The sequence below is a fragment of the Macrotis lagotis genome, chromosome X, assembly GCF_037893015.1.
Source record: "Macrotis lagotis isolate mMagLag1 chromosome X, bilby.v1.9.chrom.fasta, whole genome shotgun sequence".
Taxonomy (NCBI): domain Eukaryota; kingdom Metazoa; phylum Chordata; class Mammalia; order Peramelemorphia; family Peramelidae; genus Macrotis; species Macrotis lagotis.
This window is the reverse complement of record NC_133666.1, coordinates 217,145,561-217,161,416: the sequence shown is the minus strand read 5'-3', so window position 1 is coordinate 217,161,416 and position 15,856 is coordinate 217,145,561. Positions and strand designations below refer to the sequence as shown.

The 15,856-nt window shown below is 35.8% G+C and overlaps 1 protein-coding gene across 1 annotated transcript in view; it reads right to left on the bottom strand.

The window, feature by feature from the left end:
* The window catches only part of LOC141498968 (neuroendocrine convertase 1-like), a 48,153-nt gene extending 33,560 nt beyond the window's left edge, over window positions 1–14,593 (bottom strand). The window contains 2 exon segments of the mRNA XM_074201975.1: window positions 10,896–10,991; window positions 14,558–14,593. Coding sequence (XP_074058076.1) covers window positions 10,896–10,991; window positions 14,558–14,593 — 132 coding nt within the window.
* Between the last annotated feature and the right edge of the window lie 1,263 nt (window positions 14,594–15,856).

Below are 15,856 nucleotides of genomic sequence, written 5' to 3'. Positions count from 1 at the left end.
CACCAGAGATATAATGATAGAAACAACAAAACTTTGTAATAAATTCTATGTTTATTGTATGTGTATATATATATGTGTGTATATATACATATATATATATATATGTGTATATATATATATATATATATATATATATATCTATATATCTATACATATGAGAGGAATCAAAGATGACATTGAAATTGTAAACCTGGGTGATTAGAAAGACCGTATACTTAACTGGAAAGTCTGGAAAGATTATATATATATATATATATACACAGAGCTTTGAACAATATATATACATATAGGTATAGTATAGTGTATACACACACACACACACACACACACTCACATATGTATACACACACACACAGGACCTTGAGGGAAACTCAGGGTTACTGTATACAGTCTCAAAGAACTGTTAGTAAAGAAATCTGAGAAGGAGTGGTTAGACAGGTAAGAGGAGAACCAGAAGAAAACAGTGTCACAAAAACCTAGAGATGAAAGAATTCAGATGAAGAGGGAAAGCAAGAGTGTCAAAGACTGGAGATCAGAAAGATGAGGATGGAGAAAAGGTCATTTTATTTAGCAAGTAGGACTTAATTGGTGATTTTGGAGAAAGTAATCAATTAATTGATGAATCTGGAATCTAGATTGCTGAAGAGCTAGAACTGAGTGAGAAGAAAGGAAGAAGAAAGTGTTCTCAAGAAGTTTAGCTAAGAAGGGGAAGGGAAATATGGGTAGAAGACCCAAGTGAAGGTATTTTTAAGGATGAGGGAAACATGGCTGTGTTTACAGGCAAGTAGGAATGAAGTCAGAAGAGAGAGAGAGTAAAGATTAGAGAGCAAATTAATTACAAAATTAATAAATAATATATATACAAAGTAAAGTTTGGAAAGCAATTGGAGTTGGTTAAATGGGGGATAAAATGGTGACCAATGTTTAAGGAACAGTGTGTAATATGACCTATAGGAGGGAGACCCAAGATAGGGAGACAATTTAGGAAAATGTTTCAATAATTTAGAGGTGGTGAGACCCTAAACTTAGGTGGTAGCTGAATCAGTGGGGAGAAGATACAAGAGCTGTTGTGAAGGTAGAAATGACAAGGTTTGGTAGCCACTTGAGTAGGTAGAGGGAGGGAGGTCAGGCAAAGCAAACAAAGCAGAGGAGACAGCTAGGGGCCCCCCTTTAAGCTTGTCTAACTGAATTCCAACTCTAGCTACCACATGGCTAGCAACTCTGGTGCTGGCATGGTGAAGGAAAAAGGGCTTAACATCTCCTCCCTCCCCATGCCTATGGCTAAGTTCGCCTGTAAATAAGCATCAGAGGAACTGAATTAAGGATAACACACTCTTCCTGGAGGCATTTCCTGCTCATCAGCAAAGAAAGAGACCATTTTACCATCTTCAAGCACAAGTTCTTCTGCACAAAGTCATATATATCCCTCTGGTCTCCAGAAGTTCCAAGGTAGCTCTGGCCCACACTCCTTAGGATTCACATTCTCCTACAGACATTTCCCAGACTCACTCCAATCCTTACCTCATATAAATCAATATTAATAATTGTTGCAAAATTTTCTCATTTGTACTATGTTTTTTTTAAGATCTTGAACATTTTCTACTAAAGCCTACCCTTTCCCCCCTTACAGATTGGGCAAATAATTCCACTATGGTAGAACTGATCACAACAAAGCAGGATATGTTGCAGAACCTTCTCAACCATTAATGTAGTGTTCAAAGAGACAGGTGTATAAAACAAAATAAAACAAAAATTAAAACCACAGTTTTCTTTCTTTGGTATGATGAATGATGAGCCTTTATGTTTAAATTTGATATTCGACAGATCCAAATAATTGGTTTGTTTTGTTGTGGGGGGTAATTTGAAAATTGATTTCAATAATTCTTTAAGCTACCTCCCCAAGCAGTCTCTGGTATATTGTCACTAAGACTGGCAGTAGCTTGCGAATGCCCCCTGGGAGAATGGAATCAGAAATAGTGTTTGGTTGTGGTTTTGTAGGTCAGAAAAGAGTGAGTGAGTGTGTTATCACTGCTGGGAAAAATATTTATCTAATAACTTTTTTGATCACCCTGGAAATTGGTTGAAATACACAATTCAACAAACTTTGCTCTCCTTGGAAAATACATATCAAAAGGAAAGTTCTGCTTTTACTTTTTACTATTTATTTAATATTATAAGAGCAACAAAGTTGGTTTAGTGAATAGAGAGCACTGGTCCTGAAGTGAAAAGGATCTGAGTTCAAATTGGGTCTTAGATGTTTGACACTTACTAGGTGTGTAACTTAGGGTAAGTTACTTAACCCTGATAGCCTTATATCCTGGGCAATCTCCAGTCATCTTAATTCATATCTAACCACTGGACCCAAATGAGTCTGGAGGAGGAAAATGAGACTGGTGACATTTCCCAGCATACCCTCATTCAAATCGAATTCACATGCATGTTATGGCATCACTTCTCTGATGTCATGGGTCTTCTTTCAAGAATGAAGGACAAACAATAACAACAACATTATAGGAATCTTTCCTGTTGTTTTTTTTTTAGCCTAGTTACTGTAAAGGAAGGTTGCATGCTGGTAAGGCTAGATCACAAGAAGAGCAGTTTGGGGCAGCTGGGTGGCACAGTGGATAGAGCACCAGGCCTGGAGTCAGGGGTACCTGAGTTAAATCTGGCCTCAGACACTTAATAATTGCCTAGTTGTGTGACCTTGGGCAAGTTACTTAACCCAATTGCCTTAAAATAAATAAAATTTAAAAAAAAACAGGGTTCTGATTCCTGTTTTGCCAATACTTTTCTGAGTGTTCTCAGAGAAGTTACCATCTTTCTCTGGAATTCAATTTCCTCATGTGTTAAATGAGGTAAGACTAGATAGATAATCTCATAAAAGCTCTTCTAATGAATCTGTGTGTACAATAAGACAGCCTTAGTGCTAGAAAAAACACCCAATAGATTTTGATAGAGAGCACCATTTCAACCAATACAATTCAAATTCAAGATAATTGTTTGATCCTTGGTGCCCTGATTCCTTAGGACTCCAAGAAGATTTCAATGTTTTTTTAAGGAAAAACTAGTCTAAAGAAAATATCATAGGACCTAAAGAAAGGCAGCCCAGCTTGTGTGGTAGAATTTTCAGAAATATTGCTGCTATCACTATAGATTTTTTTGTAATTGAGCAAGAGCTTTGGGATAAAAGCTGTTCTTTATATCCAATTAGGACAATTCTAGTAGTGGATAAGATTATAGAGATCATATGTATCTTGTTTTGTTCTCATATGGATTTGATTTTAATGTTTATTTTTTATTTTATCATAATAAACTAAATAAATTTTAATAAATTTTTAATGATAATTAATATACTATAATTATTATTATAGATTTCTTCTGCTAGGTTTCTATTTTTAGAAGCTTTGATTCCACGTACATTGTGATTTAAGAACAATAACTAACATTTATATAGCACTTAATATATGCTAAGCACTTTACAAACATTATCTCACTTGATTCTCATAATAATCCTGGGATGTACCAGTTTGAGAACTAAATAAACTCACAACTCAGGAGTTTGAACTGGCAGTTTTAGAGACTCAGCAATGGGAGCTTGATCTAAGCCATAAGTGTCTAAGGAATCTAAAACAGGAATTTTCACTTCCAGGTTACCAAAGAAATGGAGAAAGTTCTGGTTGCCACAGGTGCTATACAATCAAGGTATTGAGCCATGGGGGATAGATACTCCCAGGGCTAGGATGAAAGACATTGTGATTGCCTAATTCTATTGGGAAATGTAATGGAAATGCTTTTCTTTTCTTCTCCTCCTCCTCTTTCTCCACTTCTCCTCTTCTATCTTTGTTGCTTTCTCAATGTGCCTTCCTCCCAAAAAATCTCCCTCCCCCCAATTCTGCTCCAAAATTTTATTCTTTAATAGTTTCACTTTCTGTTTTAATTAGGCAACTTTTTATTAGATATAAATCAGATCAATCTTAATTACTTTTGGATTCATTTATGTCCTTAAACTTAGAAAGGAGAGACTTCAAGGAAAAGAGAAACAGTATAGGTATTGATATACACAGAGAGGGAAAAAAGATGTCTGACCCCCTCTGTCTAATATGCTATAGTTTTCTTCCTTTAAAAAAAAAATTCAGCAACCATTTATTTGTTTTTGTTTTTTTTAATTTTAGATAGGTTTTATTTATTTTTAGCTTTACAATATTTCCCTCAATCTTGATTCCCTCCCAACACCCCCCACAGAAGGCAGTTTGCTAGTCTTCCCATAGTATGGGCTGATCCAAGTTGAATGTATTGAGAGAGAAATCATATCCTTAAGAAAGAAACATATAGTATGAGATATAGTAGAATTACATAATAAGACAGCATTTTTTTTTTAATTAAAGGTAATAGTCCTTGGTCTTTGTTCAAACTCCACAATTCTTTCTCAGGACACAGACGGCCTTCTCCAAAATTGTGCCTGCTTGCTCCCCTGTTGTTATGAGCAAGTCCATTAAGGTTGATCATCACTCCCATGTTGCTGTTAGGGTGTATAATGTCCTTCTGGTTCTGCTCATCTCACTCAACATCAGTTCATGCGAATCCTTCCAGGCTTCCCTGAATTCCCATCCCTCCTGGTTTCTAATAGAATAATAGTGTTCCATCACATACATATAGCACAGTTTGTTAAGCCATTCCCCAATTGATGGACTTTCCCTCAGTTTCTATTTCTTTGCCACCACAAACAGAGCTGCTATGAACATTTTTTGATTGGAGCTCTAAGCTAACAAGGACAGTGAATTTTATGTTTTTTTTCTGGATAAGCTTTCCAAAAGTTTTGATTTTTTAGGAGGAGGGATATAAACTTCCTAATCTGGATCTGGGGTTCTTGTCTTCTTTGCCCTATGCTAAGAAAAAAAAAGGATAGACAGAGACAGGCAGACAGACAGAGACAGAGTCAGAGAGAGAGAGAGAGAGAGAGAGAGAGAGAGAGAGAGAGAGAGAGACAGAGACAGAGACAGAGACAGAGAAAGAAACAAAGAGACAGACAGACAGAGAGAGAGACAGAGACAGAGAGAGAGACAGAGACAGAGAGGGAAACAGAGACAGAGACAGAGACAGAGACAGAGACAGAGACAGAGACAGAGACAGAGACAGAGACAGAGACAGAGACAGAGACAGGGACAGACATCCAGCACAAGGCAAGGCTGTGAGAAGGTTAGCTTAACTACCTTCCTCTTTCAAGAAAATAGTCAAAGAACTGTGCAGTGCAATAGGGAAAATCAATTTCAGTGAACCTATCCAGGAATAAATCTTTTACTTCCATCACAAGAAAGACCAAAGATCTAAAATTCTCTTCCTCTCTAACAAGTTCAGTTTAAACAATTTACAGATTACAAAGGCACTAGGAACAGAATATTTCCAAAATCATTAAGTCAATCTTTCAGTCAACAAGCATTTATTGGCACTGGAAATTAAAAAGAATATCAGAGTGACATCCTCTTCTCTAAAATGTTTACATTTAATCAGCTAGGTTTTAAATCAGCACTTAGAACAAAGGTTCATTTACTTATTTAGTACCCAAGGTCATCTGCTGCCTTATCAAAGTTAAGCTTGCAGCTAAATTTAGCATTTAGAGTTCTTTACCTTATCTAGTCTCCTCCTGGGGCTCTCTCTTAGGGTGGGGTAGAGGTTGGTGACTCAGGAATAGCAATTGCCCCTTGGGAGGAGTGAAGGAGTGACTCTTTTTGCCTGGAAAAACACACATTCTCTTTTCAGTTGCCTCTTACTCTTCATAACCCTATTTAGGGTTTTTTGGGGGCAGATACTGGAGTGATTTTCCATTTCCTTCTCCAGCTCATTTTATGGATGAGGAAACTGAAGCAAACAGGGTTAAATAACTTACCAGGGTCACATAGACTGGGTCCTCAAAAATGAGCAATCCTTTTCCAAGTAATCCCTGCCCCTTCCATGTCCAAACCTATACCCAGATAAACACATAAGGCTATATATTAAAAATGTCCTTAAAGTTTTATGGCTTAGTGTTATTGAGGGGGTACTTGTGGGCAATAGTTTTGTTTGTTGAATTATGAAGGATGTTTCAGGACTTGTCAAATGAGGATTTTTATGTTTCTTTATAAGGTTAGTGTGCTTCTGATGAATAATTCTATCTGTGTTTTTCTAAGGCATCTGGGTGCTAAATCTTTGCAATCTCTGGTCATGTGTTGTAATTTTCACCATTTTTGTGCATAACCTGGACTACTCAATAAATGCAGATTCCTTTCTATAATTTTTGGTTATTGTTGTTATTCATTGAATTCTAGAATGTTAGTATGGGAAGGGACCTTGCAGATCCTCTGACTTATTGCCTTCAGTTTAAAGGGAAGTAGGCTGTAACCTGTGAAAATTCACAGTTACTTGGCATCCTCTGTGAGTCCAAGGAAGTAAAGAAATCTCGTTTGGTTTGTAAAATGGGAAAAAAAGAAAAAAATCTGTAGAGAAGTCTGTGGTTCACATAGCTGAAAGCTAAAGAACCTCCAGGGGTATGAAAAAGAGGAAAGCTTTTCCATGGGATATGGAAGGGAATTCCAGAAAAACAAAGAACACTTGAGAGCTTAGGCTAATTCTCAAGGCTGATTTACAACAGCAATTCAATAAGAAACACATATGCAGACTTCGTGATCAAAATAAGCCACAGTGGAAAGAACTCTTGGTAATAGATTCAAGAGGACCTCCATTCAAAATTTGATTCTACTGCTTAAGTATATTTATTGTTATTTATAATGTTAATATTATATAAATTTATATCATATCAATTTTATAAATATGAAATATTATTATTGTTATTATTATTAAAATTTTTTCTTGGTAAGCAAGTCACTTAATCTACATGTATTCCAATTTCCTGCTTACAAGCTGTGTGAGCCTGTCTAGTCATTTAACCCTGTTTGACTTAGTTTTCTCATTCGTAAAATGAACTAGAGAAGGCAATGGTAAACCAATCCAGTGTATCTGCCAAGAAAAGGAAATTCCAATTGGAGTCTTGATGAGTCAAACACTACTGAAAAATTACTGAACAACAACAACCTACAAAATTAGGGGATGTTTGGCCTGAATGTCTTCTGAAGTGCCTTCCATCTCCAGATCTATGAGAGAAAGGAGTTAAGGTTTTCCCTTATGTGCTACTACCCCCTTGAGCTAGATCATAGGCATTGCTCCTCTTTCTCCTCAATGAACTCTGTTCGGCCTTTGCAGGCAACAGAGGAGCCAGAAAGATCCAGATGAAACTAATGCTGGGGTCTCATGAAACTCCCTGCCTAAACTTTTCCCACTAAATCACAGCTGTTCAATAAGACTAAATAGAAAAAGAACTCAGGAGAGGAATGCTAGGATGTATAACACAGGTCCCCAGATTTTGATTGATTTGCTATGCATGTGAAAGTTTCACAGTATTGTTTGAAGACAGACTGTTGTATACCTTATTTTTTTTCAGTAGCATGAAAATAAACAGTTCTTGGTCAGAACAATTAATTTATTTTACTATTATTTCAATAGGAGGAGGAAATACATTTGTGTTTTATTGGAATCTCATCATGAAAAGTTTTTTAAACTATAAACTGAATTCAAGTTTCGTCCCAAAGGTGAGGAAAAAATAATTTTTTTTGATTCGATGTTCTAGACAGGATTCATACTTTGGGTGAGGGTTGGACTAAATAGAATCTCAACTATGGGATTCTGGCCCATAGAAAGTCTACTATTACCCTTTTACATACATGTCTTTTTCTTTATTGGTAAATTACCTATTATATAATTGCTTGAAAAAGCTATCAGATAATATGTGCACAGGGCAAAAAACCCAAAACACATTAGCATCGAACAATCTTCTCTGAATGGGAAGCTAGGTGGCACAGTGGATAAGAGTACTGGGTCTAGAGTCAATTGTCTTCCTGAATTTGAATATGGCCTCAGATATATACTATGTGTGTGACCCTGGGAAAGTCACTTAATCCTGTTTACCTCAGTTCCTCATCTGTAAAATGAGGGAAGGAAATGGTAAACTAGGCTTGTATTTTTGCAAAAAAAATCCCAAATGGGGTCAGGTAGAGTATAATACAACCGAGCAGTAATAGAAAATGGAGGTGGATGGGGAATGCATGATAAGTACAATGATAAAAGTTACCAAAAAATTCAATAGCAGCAATAATAATAACCTGTATACCTGTAACCATGATGATCATGATGATAATGATGATGATGATGATGATGTTTGTCCTTCATTCTAGAACAAGACCATGACTCATCAGGGAGAGGATGCCATGACAAGCAAGTGAATTGGATTTGAATGAAGTTCATATTTGAACTCAAGTCCTTCTAAAGCCAGGACTGGGCCTCTAACCACTGAGTTATCATATTACTTAAAAGACCCTCAGGGTAGTAGGGAGGCAAGATAAGAGAGAGAGGTAAGGCTTCCTCTAATTTAGGAAAGCCAGAGTTCTGCTTCTGAAGTCTGGGAGGCCCTGGGCAGGTCACTTAACCTCAGGCAATTCTCTATAATTATTATAATTATATATTATTTATTATAACTATACATTTCAGAACTGATGTCTTTGTGTGATGGGAATAAGTGGAGGGAGATTCTTTAGTTCCCAATCATAATTGTTGGTCAATTTCCCCCCCTCACTATCAAAGATTATTTATTTCATTGGGAAATTGACAGACCATGGAGCACATCCAGTAAACAAGGGAAAGAAACTCATGAATTAAGACAACCAATGAAAGAAGCACTGCTCTGTGTGCCTCAAGCAAAAGGAAAGGGTTTGGAACTAATGAGAATCAGATTGCTCCTAATAACAACAGTAGGGATGGATTGGGGCCCCAGGAGAAATTAAACAAAATCTACATTTGTTTTCTGTTTTCTTTTGATTCAGTCTGTGTTCTTGGGGAGTTGTGGATCTATTTACTACTCATATTGTGCTTTATGTTGGATGTATTGAAGGCAGCAGGAAGAGTTAGGAAGTATAGGCAAAATCGATTCATGCCTGTGGGACAATAACAATTTACAGGACCAATTATTCTTTTAAAAATTTTTTATTTATTTAAGACAATGGGGTTAGGAGTGACTTGCCCACAGCTAGGCAATTATTAAATGTCTGTGGTTGCATTTGAACTCAGGTCCTCCTGACTCCAGGGCTGGTGCTCTAAGGACTTCTTGAAAATATTTTGTCACTCTTTTTCACCCAGTCAATGATGTAAAAACACCTCAAGAAAGCCATTGCAAGTTATTGCTAGACACAGCATTCTATGAATTTAGAGCCTTACTCTGTGTGTAGACACAAGAGGTCAGCATTTCAACATAGATCTCAGAGCTGACTGATAATTTCTTCTTGAGTCACATAATCCTATACTGCAGTCTTGATGGTCTCTTTATGTCTGCTTGATTTTTCTTGTGTGTGGGGGGGGGAGGAAAGGAATATCTTTTTTCCCTGTAATAGTTCCCTTTTCTATTTCAGAATTATGAATTGCCCCTTTTTTTAACTCGCCAGAGTAACTAACAAACATCTAATTGATTTTCTTTTGCCACGGGAAATGCAGCCTCTTCTATTTGTAATAGAAATACATTTTTTCTTGTATTTACACTGGGTAGGAAAATAAACTAGTTTTTTAGTTGCTTTAGTTTTATTATGAATATAACAATAGAATGATAATAATGATGATAATAGCTGACATTTATCTAATGCTGTAAGGTTTGTAAATTGATGTTGTCTTTAATCCTTGTGCTGTGGTCTATGGGGTCACAAAGAGTCAAGACACCACTGAACATCAAAAAACACCTGGACATTTTATACACACACACACACACACACACACACACACACATACACACACATTTATATATATATACACATATGTATGTATATAAAATCAAGGCAAGAATCTGAACCATAGAATTGAGGTGGGAGGCCACTTTAAATCCCCTGAGGTATAGATTTAGCTTCCTTTTCCTGCTTATGTTCATTAACACTGGGAGACCAAAAGAATCTCAATGTTTAAAAAAGCTAAGGAGGCTTAGACCCAGATAATAGCTGTGTGTAGACTATAGAAAGGGGAGCCCCTAAAAAGTTTGTTGAATTGATATGGTTTAGCAATCAGACACTAAGAAGAAATTACAAAGACATTCTAACTCCAAATCAAAGACTTTAGTCAGAGACTCATTTTGGTGAGTAGGAAGTTCAGATTAAAATATATACATAAGGCCCATATGCATTTTAGCTGGCTGACTGTTTCCTAATTCAAAAGAGGTTGGCTCCTGGGGTAAAGTTCCTCTTTTTTGGAGAGGAAAAAGTCTATTACAAGATTCTATGGAGAGAGAGAGACTCTCCTGATGAAGGAAAGAAAAGAATTAAGGTTTTGATACCTAGTCCTGTCATATCCCATTTAAGGATAGAAGCTCAATCCCTCTTGGCTCTAAAGTACAAGAAATGGCAGAGGCCATTCTTCCTCTTATGGGAAGGAAGAAGCACCTTAGCTGAGGACAGAAGTGTGAAGCAGAGAGAAGCTCCTGCTAGTGTCATCTGAAAATGACTAAGGAACCAGAAGATGGCTCTGTGGCAGAGACTCTATGAGATCAATTGGCATTAACATTTGCCTTGTTTTGGTTTTTACAAGGCAATGGGGTTAAGTGACTTACCCAAGGTCACACAGCTAAGTAAGTATTAAGAGTCTGAGGATGGATTTGAACTCAAGTCCTACTGACTTCAAGACTGGTGCTCTATCTATTTTGCCACTTAGCTGCCTCATTAACATTTGGCAGAAACTTGCAACCCTTGACTGGAAGAGAATGAATGAAAAAAAAAATTATAAAGTTTATGCAAAGCTAGATACTAGTTTAGAATAGTTTCTGCCTTCAAGGAACTTACATTCTTATTGTTTTCAAAATTTGTATCAGTATCTTTTCCTTTCAGGTCATCTACAATTTCCAAAATTGTTCCTCTCTCATTCTCTAGTGAGCTATCCTTTATAATAAAAAGAACAGAGGGGAACAATTCAGCAAAATTAACCAATACATGGGCAGCTAAGTTGGTGCAGAGGATGGAGCACTGGCACAGGGGTTAGGAGGACCTGAGTTCAAATGTGATCTCAGACACTTAATAATTACCTAGCTGTGAAACCTTGGGCAAGTCACTTTACCCCATTGCCTTGCAAGAACAAAAACAAAAACAATAATCTAACAATTTTAGGATTAGATTGTGAGTTCCAAATTCATAGTCCCCTCTTGTTGCAAAGGGAAGGAGACATATTGTCATAGCTCTCCTTTGGGTCCCAGATTGGTCATTAATATTCCATAATATTCAGTTTCAGTTGTTTTGTTACAGTTTGTTCCTTCCTTTTATATTGATGTACTCATGAATATTATTTTTCCTCAGTCTATTTATTTCAGTTTGTATTGGTTCATGAACATCTTCACAGGTTTCTATTTGTTATATTCATAGTTACCCAAACCAATTATTACTGTCCATTACATTCATGATCCATGTTTAGCCATTCCCCAATTGATGGATGTCCACTTTATTTTCAGTGTTTTGTTAATATAAAAAATACTGCTATAAATATTTTGGTGTACTCTGGGTCAAAAGGTATGGACATTTTAACCACTTTTTTCCTGTGATTCCAAATTGCTTCCCAGAAAGAATGGGTCAATTTGCAGTTATAGTTAATGTACTCATCTTTCTACAACTCTCCTACCATTGACTCACCTTATCTATTTTTACATCATTGCCAATTTCCTGTGTGGTAGGTAAAATGTCAAATTTGTTTTGATTTTCATTTCTCATATTATAAGAAAGTGTGCAAATCTTTGAGGACTATTCATATGTTTTCACTACTTATCTGTTGATGAATGGACTTTGGTCATATTTTGCTATTTGTTACCTATAAATCTTGTATATATCAGATCCTTATAAGAGATATTCATTTCAAAGATTCCCCCCACACCCTCAGTGTACCTCTTACAATATTATTCTATTTCCATTTCCTTTGTTCATGCAAAAATCTTTCAATGTCATATAACTGAAATTATCTACTTAATCATTTGTAATGGTCTCTGTTTCTTGATTGCTTAAAATTCATCACCAGGTCATAACCATAAAAGGCATCCCATAAGATATTTATGGTATGATTTTTAATATTCATGCCACATATCTATTTTGAGTTTCTTGAGGTATATGGTAAAAAGATATTGGTCTAAATTTAATTTCTGCCAGACTATTTTCCCATTTCCTAAAAAACCTTGTCAAATAGAGAGTTGTTTTTTCGTGACTTATATTTTTCAAGACTATTGTATAGTGGACTATTGAATACATTTATTTCTGATTCTTGTCTACACTAATTTATAGATCTATTTTTTCAATATTAACTAGTACCCAATAGTTTTAATGATTATTGTTTATAAAAATAATTTGAAATCTGGAACTATTATTCCCTTCTTGACTCCTACTTTTTTAAACTGTTTCCTTTGATAGTATAGATTTTTTGTTCCTCCAAACAAATTTTGTTTTTTGTCTACTCTTTAAACTATACCCATAATAGATTGCTTTAGCACTAAATTTGTAAATTAATTTACATAGTAATTTTATTATAATTAGTTAGTTTTATTATAGTAGTCAAATCAAAAGAATTGAATTATTTCTTTAAGGAACATTTTGTAATTAAATTTATACCCAGATTGAGAATGCATTGGCAGAACAACTCTTCAATATTTTATTCATTTTGTATTTATTTTGAATAGAATTTCCCTTTCTATAATCCCTTCAGGATTTTCTAATTTCAGTATAGATATACTACATAGAAATTATTATGTCTGTTTATTTTTATATTGATACTTTACCCATAACTATTAATTACAAGAATTCTTTCTTTCTTTGTGTTCCTCTGCTAAGTGGATGTGACCTATCTAGACACTCAATGCAAATACAGAAAAATTCATATACTTATCTTAATCTTAACGTTACTTTACAAACTCAGGTGATACTCACACTGAAAAGTCAGGTGGCCAGAAGACTAACTAGCTATATCTCTCTTCTTTAAGGTTATAGATTTACCCCTGGGAGATTGGAATGATTCTTCTAACACTTAAGACTTGAGCCTCTAAATAAGGATAGTATACAGAGAGAGAAAAACAGATGTCTGATCCCTCTGTCTAAAATGCTAGGGTTTTATTCTAGATTGAAGTTCTAAATTAAGAAAGAAAGAATTTTATGATTTTGAGCTTTAATATCATATCATCTAGAACCAGTTAAACACCCCTGTCTCATTAATTGAGACAGAGATAAGTGCTCCACTATCAATTTAATTAAAATCCACTAGCTTTTGCAAAGGGATATTTACTGAAAAATTTAGAAAGCATTTCCCCTAGCACCAGGTGGCTCCCTTTTCCTTCTATTATGTTGATCCTTGGGCTCAAACTTAAAATGGTGACTACAAAATATTTGCCCTACCAAGTTCATTTCCACAGTTAGCGGAGTCACTAGATGAATTGTTCCCTTGTTGCAGGCCACCACATATTAGCAGCTCTTGATCTACAGTGATAAATGAACCATATGACTAGGGACCCCTTCTACTCAGGTGGCATAGAGAGACTGATGTCTAAATGAAACTTTTGACCTCTAGGGCAAGGGGTGGAGTAAAGTTGAACCAAGGAAAGGTCACAGTGACTACCACATAGTAGGTATTAATAAATATTTCTTAATAAATGTTTCTTGGGAAATATTTCCAAGACTATGAACAAATCTTGGTTCATGCTGTGGCATTTATGCTTCCCTATGAATATAATTAGATGCTACAGTCTGTCTTCCTTCCTTGACCTTAACATGATCTACTGAATGGTTTATTTTAATTTTAAGTGATCTAATTTTCATCTATAAATGCCAAACACACAGCAGTCAGCTCATTCTGTATAATCTGCCATCGCCAAGAATTTGTTCCTTTGTTTTTCTCTTCTGTTTCTATTGAACTGTCCATCATGAATAGTTTAGACAATTTCTTGGGGTCAGGGAGATTTATAAACTTGTCTCAGAGATCAAATTCTGTTTCTCTAAATGAGAACCTGAATCTGAAGTGAAATAAATTTGCTATTGATTATGATATAGCTAGCTTCTTAAATCCAAATTATCATCACATACATGTATATTATATATGTATATGATAAATATATGTAATATCTGTATTTCCCTTTGTAAATTTAATATTGTTTATAAAAAGAAAAAAGTATGCTAAATGGCAGAGTAGATAAAGAACTGGACCTGGAGTAAGTAAGATCTAAATTTAAAACCAGTATCAGATGCTTCCTAGCTGTTAGATCCTGGGCAAATTACTTAACTACAGTTTGTCTCAGTTTCTTCAACTGTAAAATGGGCATAATAATAGTATATACCTCCCAGGATTGTTGTAAGGATCAAATAATATAGTGCTTGTAAAGTTCTTAGCTCAGTGGAACATAATAGACAATTGATAAATTGTCTTTTCCCCCTCCAGCCTTTCAACACATGAAAGGATTTTTTTTTCCATTGAGGATATCCCTTACCTGTACAGCTGGGTGGTACACCGAATAGAGCACCATCCCTGGGATAAGAAGGAACTGAATTCAATTTGGTCTTACACACTTGACATACACTTGACATACACTAGATGTGTGACCTTGGGCAAGTCACTTAACCCTGATTGCCTCACATTCAGCACCATCTCCAATCCTTCTGATCCATATCTGATCACTGGAATCAGATGGTTTCAGAGGAGACTTAAACCAGCATCTCCTCACTAAAATCCAATTCACTTGCAAGTCACTTGCAAGACCATGATGTCATGGTCTTCTTCAAGAATGAAGGAAAAACATCATCATCATCATCATCATCATCATCATCATCATCATCATCATCATTCCTTACACCTTGTCTTTTCACTGGGTTTGTGGAATGCTGTGGTCAAAATCATTCAACCACCAGTGGTCTCATTTCTATAAATGAGCTTTACTAAGTGTAACTAAGGCATTTCCCTTCTGGACCCAGAGTCAAAAAGATATGAGCAGTTCCTAGATGCCACTGGGAAAGTCTTCAGGAATCCTGGGCTTGATGCTAGGATGAAGCAACAGAGATTATTTTAGTGAAAGAGCTAGCCTTTTATCTATCCTGAAGCAAAGTTTTTAATGATGAACATCTTATTCATATACATGTATTTGTTCCTTTAGCAGAGGTTGTGTATCTTTGGCCTACAGGTCACATTGGTCTGTTGTTACCAAGGCAACTGCAGGTGGGACTAAAACTTCCATAAATCAAGTAGCTTTTGAGGGGTGAATTAATTAAATGTTTGACTAAATGAAGCCTTCAAATGATGTTATAAATATCCAAATAGTCTTTGGCAGAAAAAAAAGTTTCCCCACCTGTGCATTATAGAATAGAAATTCTTTGAGGTCAGGAATTTGTATATCTGCAAACTATTTGAGGTTAAATATCCTTTTATCCCCATAATATCTGAAGTGTCCTGCTAAAAACAAAATGTTTAGTGAGCAAAACTGGCTAATTGGGTCATGGTTCCTTTCTTCTAGTGCCTCCTCATGCACTTTGCTGAGTATTTATTTTGTGAGATGAACAAAACTAGAAACACCTCCATTCCAAATATTCAAACGGGCTCTTTATGGAGGACCTGCATAAGAGCCTTCCAAGCGCCTACTGGACCAATCAGTCACAGCTGAACACCTGTAACTTGACCCCAACATCATGATGTCATTGTTTCTTTTTTGAGTTTGGAGGATGAACAACATTGTATTCATTGGTGTATCTTCTTATTGTTGATGAAAGTACTCTTTCAGGATGCATATTTCTTGAGG